The sequence below is a fragment of the Clarias gariepinus genome, chromosome 8 (genome assembly GCF_024256425.1).
Source record: "Clarias gariepinus isolate MV-2021 ecotype Netherlands chromosome 8, CGAR_prim_01v2, whole genome shotgun sequence".
Taxonomy (NCBI): domain Eukaryota; kingdom Metazoa; phylum Chordata; class Actinopteri; order Siluriformes; family Clariidae; genus Clarias; species Clarias gariepinus.
This window is the reverse complement of record NC_071107.1, coordinates 9318848-9328911: the sequence shown is the minus strand read 5'-3', so window position 1 is coordinate 9328911 and position 10064 is coordinate 9318848. Positions and strand designations below refer to the sequence as shown.

General features: G+C 40.0%; 1 protein-coding gene across 2 annotated transcripts in view; it reads right to left on the bottom strand.

Annotated features, from left to right (window-relative positions):
• Positions 1–7573: 7573 nt before the first annotated feature.
• The window catches only part of LOC128529092 (adhesion G protein-coupled receptor A1), a 225257-nt gene continuing 222766 nt past the window's right edge, over positions 7574–10064 (bottom strand). For both annotated transcript variants that reach the window (XM_053502426.1, XM_053502427.1), the window contains one exon: positions 7574–9930. In XM_053502426.1, the coding sequence (XP_053358401.1) occupies positions 8604–9930 (1327 nt within the window). In that variant the 3' untranslated portion in view covers positions 7574–8603. The remainder of the gene's footprint in view (positions 9931–10064) is intronic.

The following is a 10064-nucleotide window of genomic DNA, read 5'->3' as shown; positions in this document are numbered from 1 at the left end:
TAGGGTTAGATGGAGGCAGATGATTCGCTGTGGCGACCCCTGAAAGGGAACAGCCGAAAGACAAAGAAGAAGATGAGTAGCAGATACATCTCAACATTACCCATTTAAAGGAAATTATTGCATATTTCAGAAAAGACCATGGAGTTAGAAAGTGATTCTAAACTTTTAAGCGGTGTTATATAAAGGGCTTGGACAATAAAACTGAAACGTCTGGTTTTAGACCACAATAATTCATTAGTATGGTTTTTTGCGACCAATACAGCATCAATTATCCTTGGGAATGACAGATACTGTACAAGTCCTGCACAGTGGACAGAGGGATTTTGAGACATTCTCCACTATGTGAGGCTGTTGGAGGAAAACGTTTCTGACTCGCTCCTCCAAAACACCCCAAAGTGGCTCAATAATTTTGGATCTGGTGACTGTGCAGGTCATGGGAGATGTTCAACTTCACTTTCATGTTCATTAAACCACTCTGTCACCAGTCTTGCTGTGTGTATTGGTGCATTATCATCCTGATTTGGTTTTACATTGTCTACAGCACAAGATTGTCGCTGCTGGCACCATTGAAACCGACGTTTGGCATTGGCATGAGTGACCAAAGATTTGGCTATAGCAGCCTGGCCATGTACATTGACCCCTTTGAGCTCCTGATGAACAGTTTTGGTGGAAACAGGAGACTTGAGGTGCACATTTAATTCAGCAGTGAGTTGGGCAGCTGTGTTTTTTGAATACAACCAGTACCCGGACATCCCTTTTAGACAGCTTCCCCATGCGTCCACCGTTACTCCTGTTGGATGTGGTTCATCCTTTTTGGTGGTATGCTGACTTACCCTGGATACCGTGGCTCTTAATACATCACAAAAACTTGCTGTCTTGGTCACAGATGCGCCAGCGAGACGAACACCAACAATTTCTTTAGAACTCTGATATGTCACCCATAATATCGTGTGCATTGCAATATTTTAAACAAAATGCTATCACTTTGGCTGATTAAACCTTCACATTCTGCTCTTACTGGTGGAATGTGCAATTAATGAAGACTGGCCACTAGGCTGGACAAATTTAGCCATAAAACCTCCAACACTAAATTTCCCAGTGTTTCAGTTTTATTGTCCAACCCCTGTATAAATAATACCATGTTCCATATTGCCAAGTCTGTTGAAAAGCTTATCTATTCTCTTATAAAGGGGACAGCAATATTACTTTAGAGTGATGACCGTTTTTATTGGCAAAGCAATGTTTTTCCCATCATAAATGTTACTCATCTGTGGAAAAATCTTTATGGTAGAAAATTATTGTTTATCATGGCAACAATAAAGAGGGGTTAAATAATCATAGCCTAAAAGGTTATTTTGGGAGTCAAAATTACTACTAGAGCGTATTCCTAAAGAAGGGGTCCTGAAACTTGAATTGACCCTATGTAATTAGTCTATTATAAAACACATTAAAAGAAATTCAATGTAAAATGTTTTACTTTTTTGGCCAAGTCACATATGTGTCATAGCAACAAATTATAATATTTAAGCAGAAAGTGGAGAAACATTAAATGCCTTACTTTGTACTGGACCCAATTCAACTATATTTTCATATTAAATGTCTCATATAAGTTTACAGAAAGTAGATTTACATTTGTAATGATCAAGCCAGAGCCAGCAGAGAGCACAGTAGGAACGTCCAGAAACCACATAAGGAAGAACCCATGAGAAGAACCTGACTAAAAACCTTTCCTTCTGATTAACATGTGGATTACATACATTCAGGTTAAAAGCAAACATCACTGACTGTGTTAAAAAGATGTTATTGCGTATTGTACAGTGCAGATATTAAAAACGCACAGGATAGTATTTTTGTTTACGGTAGCAGATCTTAGATGGTAGAAATGTATATACTGGTGAGAATGTGTAAGGTAAATATTCAGTGTGAACTCTTATTCCAGATATGGGGATCTTTAGGGTTTTCACATGAGTCAGTCTAGACCTGAAGAATGATTCACAAGCGCAGAAGTAGACTTTTAACATCAGGATATATCAGGCAGGTTCAAAGTGAGATGAGTAACACCAATAGAAGTGTGTAAGAATCTTAATATACGGTATATAAATAAGGTTGACATGATTGCATCACACAGTTCTGTGAATCTCCCATTTTATCCCAACCCAAGTCTCGTCTACTGAATTTGAATGCATTAAATGAGAAGACTATTATACAACAATAGTCTTAAAACTCCATAAAAAGTCATTATCATGTTCATGAGTCATTATCATGTTCATGAAATTTCAAGACCAAGTATTGCTTTGTGGCATTGTGCACTGTCATGTAAATTATCTCCATAAAGTATATCACATGGTCAGTAACTATCGTTAAATAGGCTGAGGCATTTAAACGATGATTGACTGGTTTCGAAGTGTGCCAAGAAAACATTCTCCACCTCACGGCATTACATTTACAGCATTTGGCAGACAGCCGTATCCAGAGTGACTTACATCTCATTACACATCATTCACCTGAGCAGTTGAGGGACCTGAGGGATAAGACTCAACTGCACAAGGGCCCAACAGTGGCTGCTGAGATGGTGGTGGTGAAGTTTGAACCTGTGATCTTCTAACCTGATCATCTTACCAGTAGTCCAACATCTTAACTACCGAGTTACCTCTGGCCTATTGCATCACTTCTACCAGCCTGGACTGTTGACACAAGACAGTTTGGGTCTATGGATTCATGCTGTTGGAGCCCCAATCTGACCGTAGTAGAACAACTGTGTTCTTCAGCAGAAATCAAGATTTATCAGACTAAGGTTTCCAACCTTCAAATGCTCAGGTTAAGTAAGCCTGAGCTTACTGCAGCCTCAGCTTTATTTCCTTGGCTGACTAAAGTGGACATAGGTTTCTGTCCACCTGCTTCAAGGTTTAACATGCCTTGCATTATGAATTGTTTTTCTGCTTACCATAACAGTACAGAGTAGCTATCTGAGTTACTGTACACTTTCTGTTATCTTAAATAAGTCTGACCAATCTCTGTTGACCTCTCTCATCAACAACGCCTTTCTGTCCAGAGAAATGCCACTGACTGAATATATAATTCTTTAATGTAATTGGTATTTCCTGTGTATTGAGCATTTGTGAAGATGAGAAGAAGGGGAAAAAAATCTTGCATGCATGAGACATGAAGATGGATTTTTACTTGGAATACAGGATGCCTAAGAAACGACAATTTAGCTAAATATAATGGACAGGACAACAAATCCATATGTTTGACGTACTTGAACATAGAATGTTTTCTTTAATAGATACAAATATGATAAATTTTGAAGACTTTCTTTTTTCTATTTAACACTGCAAAAATAATAGCAAGTAAAACACTTCAAAATTGCAAAATATATATTTTCTCTCTTTTTTTACATTATATTTCTAAGCTAATTCGTATATAATTTTACATACTTCAAGCTTGAAACTCCATAAAAAATATTTTCATTCTCTTGTCAGAAATGGTTGCTTATTTTCAAGTGTATATTGTAAGCTAATCTAGAATACACCAACTTTAAGTTTGAAATTTATTAAAGGGTATAGAAATAGGCTTACTGCTTTAACATTTGTTATACGCTGCCTGGCAAAAGGAAGTTGAACACTTTCATATTTCATTGGACCGCTTACAGTGTTTTTGTTTTGGCATTGTTTAGACAATATTTATCTCGAGGCAGAGTTTTATACATTTTTGTGTAAGATCTGGTATTGATGTATTCACTGTATAAAGTATTTTCTAGCACATCCCAAAGACTTTCAATGGGGTTAATGTCATGACCCTGTATTGGCCAATTCATGCACAAGGAGCACACAAATGAATCTTCGCCTTCGTTGTCCTGCAATATCCCCATGCCATCAGGGAAGAAACAAAAACATTGATTAAATAACTTCATCATTCAGTATATTCTGGTAGTCTTCTTTTTATTGCTACATAATTCTCCTGAGCCTAGTCTTGCCCAATTAAATCAACCTCAGATCGTAACACTGCCTCCAGATTTTTGTACAGGGGGCGCTATGCATGACGGGTGCATCTCCTTAGGTGTTTTCTTTGCCTGATGCAGGCCAATAATTTGCCGCTTCTGAAACACAGTAATATCTTTTCCACGACCATAGAATATTTCTTCTGACATGGTTGTTTAGGTAAAGAGACAATATTCCCGAAAAATATGAATCATTCCATTAACAAACCAATCAAGGCTTTTAATTATTTGAACAAACCATTCCTAAATACCTCCAGTCACTCAGGGGTCCTGGGTATCATCCTTACTTACCCCTCCTGTACAGCACCCCTGCTTCAGATCAATATTTCCAGCCCCAATCCTTATCACCAACCAAGCAGCTTCAGTAGCCTATATTTCAATTTTTTTTTTTTTTGATAGGGAGGTGGTCTACTTTTCATTTAGTATACAACTCTTACTGTAAGTCTGTGTGTTTTTTCTCTTTGTGTTTCAGCATTTTAGGTTTACAAGACACTTTCAACTTGCATATTCTGAGTATTCAGGCTGTTTAGCTGGTTTAATTAAGTAGGAGCTAATTACACAGCTCACTGCTTCACATACGCAGAATGATGATATACAGTCTGTCTATGAGAGGTAGTCTTATTTGTTTTTAATTTGACCGAAATGGCTGTACTTGTTTCATTAGTATGAGATGAAGGTTTTGTTTTTTGGGATCTGGTTCATACTGTTGTATTCCATGGAACATTTCATCTGCAGCTGGTTCACACACAGAACCATATCCTCATACGCACGTATGTTTGCCACACAAAGCAAATCCGCCACATTGGTTCAGTGGTGAAAAAATACATTTATTGAAGTCCATGGGGAATGTAAAAAAAAACAAAGAAAAAAAACCATGATGGCGGTTGTTGGCTTTGCTTACAGTATCACTGGCATATTCTGAAACACACACAATCCCAAATACACACATGCTTGTGCACATACCTATACCTCCAGCATTGTTAGCAGTATGCTCCAAAATATTAAAGATAGTTCAACACAGATGCGCATAATCTTCTGAAGAGCAAAGCTCACCATAGTAACCAAGATTTGAGTAAAGACAGCTTAGCGAGTTTTTTTTTTTTTTGTCAGATTTCCTCTTTTTCCACTTTGCCACACTGATGGGAAAATGACACACATGCCATTCAGATGTCTATGACTACTACTACCGTTAGAAGCGGTCTGAAAAAAACAAACAGTAGGAAGATTACTAAAGAGCGAAGGCGAGGGTTGTAATGTATTGTTTATCCTGTTTTATTTAGGAGCTGAGAAAATACAAAGGTGCAGTAGAACAAACAGGAGACAACAGATTCGGCATCCAGGTTTCTACAGGATGGGCAAAACTATTTTCTCGTTTTCCATCAATGTGAGGTGAACACGTTTGCATTGCACATGACTGATCCAAACATAACACCAAGGTAGCTACTGTACTTCTTGAACCATTTTTCTGTTAGGGAAGTGGTGGTTTTTAAAATATAGTCTGAGAAAGAAGAAAAAATGTCTTATAATGAAATGCAAAGATGTGCAAAATCATATAAAGTAGCTTACACTGAACATTTTCCTTGAAGATAGCTGATAATTTCCTGAGTCTAAAACCCCATCTTCCTCAAGAGGAGCAGTTAGACTCCTGCTGTGAACAATTTTTGCCTTCGAACCATATGGAGAAAATCGAGAGATTTGTCTTGGATTGTCTTTTTTTTTTTTGTTTCATTTCTTTTTTTTCTCTATAGGCAAAATGAGTTAAACAAGTATTCAAACTTGCTTGACCTTGAATATTACAGAGAGGAAAACAGTGGAGTAGTTTCACACTACGCACAATACTGTCGCTCACTATTCAAATTGCGATACCTTTCTCTCTCATATCATAGTGTCGTTGCAAGTTCACAAACATTCTGTGACAAGAGATGCATTGAAACAACCCTAATCAATAACATACCAAAACTCAGATACTGAGCAATAGTTCAAATATAGATTATAAAATAAAAGGGATACCTCAGATATTAAAATGTCTTCACTTATATTGTAATTATTTAGGTCCAAATTTTGAACTCCTGGTGATTAGTGTACAGGAGTGACAGCCAGCAATGAAAGAAATGACTGAAGCAAAGCTTTTCTAAAGGTCACCACCCAGGCCAATAGTAGACTTTTGTATAATGTAAAGAAATAAGGTACCCTTGTTGTGAAATCAAGCACAATAAGCACCACTGGCACGTCTAGAATGGCCAGGAAACAAGTTACATTTTAAAAAACGTGGTTAAAAGATCATCAGTGGTCTTAATCAACATTATATACTCACTGACTACTTCATTATGAACACTTGTAAACCTGCTCATTTATACAATTATTCCAGCACCAATCATGTGGCAGCGGCACAATACTGTACATAAAATCGTGTAGATACTGAGATAATGATCACAGCGAACATCAGAATGAGGGAAAACGTGATCTCGGTGACTAGGATCAGAGCTTGGCTGTTTTTCAAGCCTGTTTAAGGATTTAAAAACTTGCTTGTGTTTTCATATGGTTTACACAGAATGGCTCGAAAAAAAGGAGAATTCTGGTCAGAAAAGACTGGCCAGACTGGTTTGACATGGAAGGAAGGCTGGAGAATGAGAATCCATAGCTATTGTTCAGCAGACTACACCTGAAGATTGGAAAGGCTTTCCTTATCCTGCATGCTGTGAAGATGGTTATTTAAGTTACGTGTACCCTTCATGTCAGCTTGAACTTGAATCAGTCTGGCCATTGGCTTTTAACCTACTTACCATTTTTAACTGAGGAACTACTATTTTGCTTCACTTCCAATTCTGTGTAAACTCTAGAAGGTTGGGGGTTCAATCCCCAGCTCAACCAGACTGTCATTGTGGGGCATTGAGCAATGCCCTTAACCCTGTCTGCTCCATGAGCACTGTATCATGGGTTCTAACCCCAGCCTGCAAGCTGGGATATGGGAAGAAAGAATTTTACTGGGCAATAATGTGTATGTGACAAATAAAAACCGAACTTAACTACGGTATAATGTTCCTAAAAATAAAGGAAATCAGTTTCGTAACTGCTCAAAAATCTCATTCTGATGTTTGATCTTTGATCAATTTGCAGCCACATGATTAACTGATTTTATAACTGCATACACTGATCAGCCATAACATTAAAACATGAATTGAATAACATTAATTATCAATTATATTCTAGTAAACAGGATCTTGGGCACCCAATGCTCCTTAATGCTTGTGGGGAGAAAAGGCTAGCCCGTTTGTAACGATCCTACAAAATTTGTCCTAATGTAGCACAAATTGCTGAAAAAGGGTTTACTAGCTACAATCAAAAGGTACCAGAACACTCAGTGCATCACAGCTTGTGTAATACCAGACAGAGTTCAATGTTGTTGACCTGGTCTCCAAATTTCCCAATCCGATCTGGACCAGATTCATGGAGGGCCTCATCTTTCAACTTTCGTGGTGCCAGAAACCACAGCACACCTTCAGATATCTTGTGGAGTCCTGCCTCGTGGAGCTGTTTTATTGGCACAAGGGGAACCGAAAGCCTTGGTGGGTTTACTGTTATGGCTGATTGGAGTAAATGTGCTGCCTTACAGGTGTTCCTAATAAAGTGGATGGCGAGCGTACATAAGTGAATTTTTCTATTTCATATCAAAGCGTTGGTTAATTTGTTTGCTCCAGCTGAATAATGCAACATGGTTATGTAATTGTGTTAGTTGGTCTTCTAGCACCAGAGAATAACACGACAGAATTGTTGTACACACACCTCAATGATCAGAAATTCACCATAGAAACGGTATAATCAATACAGATCTGCAGTAAAACAGACAGTCTTGTTTTTTTTTGTTGTTGTTTTTTTTGTTTAGTTTGTACACTACAGAGGCCAAAAAGAACTTGGACAGAACTAGGTCTATGTTTTCTCTGTTTTTGTATAGTACTAAGTTTTAGCTGTTGTTCACAGTATACAGTAAGCATGTTCGTTAAAGTGACATGAAAACACGGATGAGTTAAAATTGCTGGTGATGTATTCATGTTGTACTTGGACACTTGGAAACGTATTCTTAGTGCTTTTCACTTCACTTGTGTTGCACAGCTCGGGCACTGTCAGGAACATTTTATTGAATAACTTAGATCTCATTAGAGTATAATCCGGCATCTTATGAAATAATTCTTTTCACCAAACACGAAATTGATTGCATTTGCAGAAGGACATACATAAAGTACATTCATGTTCACTCGCACATACGCAAAACCCACTCACACATACACACCGACCGTTTGTTATGCTGTAATGATGGAATTGTGGTTAAAGATAAAATCCGGATAAAGAACGTGATCCCAATCTGGCAGCATGTGTCAAACAATGGTTCCTTTTTTTCCTCCAACAATTCGGGTCTGTGTTGCCATTCTGGAGTGATGGTTTTGTAGAATAAACAATAAAAGAAAACAAACCTGAAAAAAAGAACTGTGATAATATTAAAACCAAAACAGGCATGAATCTTTAGAACATCTGCTTCGTTCGTTTTTTGTTTTTTTTTTTATCCTAGAGAAGGTGATTAACTCAGAATGCGCTCCGAGCCCATGAACTACACAGTAGTTTCATTTTTCCAGGGTCCAGTGCGTATATTCCCCGTACTGTCAGATTGGTATAGGTTCCCCTCATGTCCACTTCCTCTGAGAAGCCCGTTCTGGTTGGGTACACACTGTGGGAAGGACTGTCTGCGAGGGTGCATCTCTACATGGCCGTGACATGCCACTGCAAGCTCATCCTCTGCCATCTTCCCGCAGCCGCAGAGGAGGGTTTCCGGCTCTCTGCTCTCAGTGTGACACAGGGGCGAAGGCAGGATCTCTGCCTTGGTACAGCACGTGTGCCGGTGGCAAAGTGCAGTGTGGCACAATGGAGTGTCATGATGAGAGCATGCATGGTGCCAGTCCTGGTGCTCATCTTGAGCCAGATGGCAGATGTGACCCTGGCGCTGACAGGTGCTATGCGGGCTGTCGGTGGCTGAGCTATGTCCGCTGCCGGCATCTGCATTGGCTGGAAGATGGAAAGCCAACTCTCTCTCTCCAAGTGGCGATGCCCGCTGCCTTCCTTTAGTCCTGCCTGGTTTCAGGCAGCTGTGCAGGTGAATAGGCCTCTCTTCCATCAGCTTATCTGTGTGGAGACCTGAGCAGCAAGGGGACACAGGGCTCACAGGGGTCAAGCAGGTTACATGGTTCTGTGCCTGCAGGTTACTGAGCTTACACAAGCCATGTGAGTGTGTGTGACTGAGGACAGACTTTCCTGTGCAGGGCGAGTCTAAATGGCAGTGATCATGCCCATGTCCGTGCCTGTGTACATCCCCGTTAACATTAACCTTGGGGCGCCCGTGGGTGTGCCCATGCCCTTGACATGTATTCGCTTGGTGACCAGGGCAGCAGGCGCACCAGCAGTGCCAGACATCGTCACGCTTGGCGCAGTGGTGAATGAGCACAAAAAGACCCAGAGTGACAGAGAACGCTCCATACAGACAGCTGAATATCATGTCCAGGAAATGAGCCTGAGACACAGCCAGAGCCCCAAATGTCCACGTGGCTAAGAACAAAAACAGTGTGAATGCAGCGCTCCTTAGTTGAGCCTTGAATGAGTGCTCATTAGCGAGTAAAGATGGGTTGATCAGGCCCGGGCAGCCAGCATGACAGCGTGTCCCGTCACCTCCTGGCATACCGGGTTCCCCTTGATGGTGGCAGTGGGGTACGTCGGCAGCAGAAAGTCTCTGCTGCTCCTCGGACAGCACCTTCAGCTCGTATTTCCTCTCTGGGTGTTTACGCAGCTGGATAAATGTGCACAGGAAGTAGACACACGTCACCAAAACAATGAATGCCACAGGTCCATAGAAAGCCCCGAGACTCGGCTCCCATGCCATCCAGCAGCTGTAACAAAACACACAAGTCGTATAATTACCCACAAGGTTATACCACAGCACATCGGTAATTGCATTATTGTGGGCGAAGTTAAAAGGAAAACACCATATCAAGCTATTTATAAACCTAAATATACAGCATAC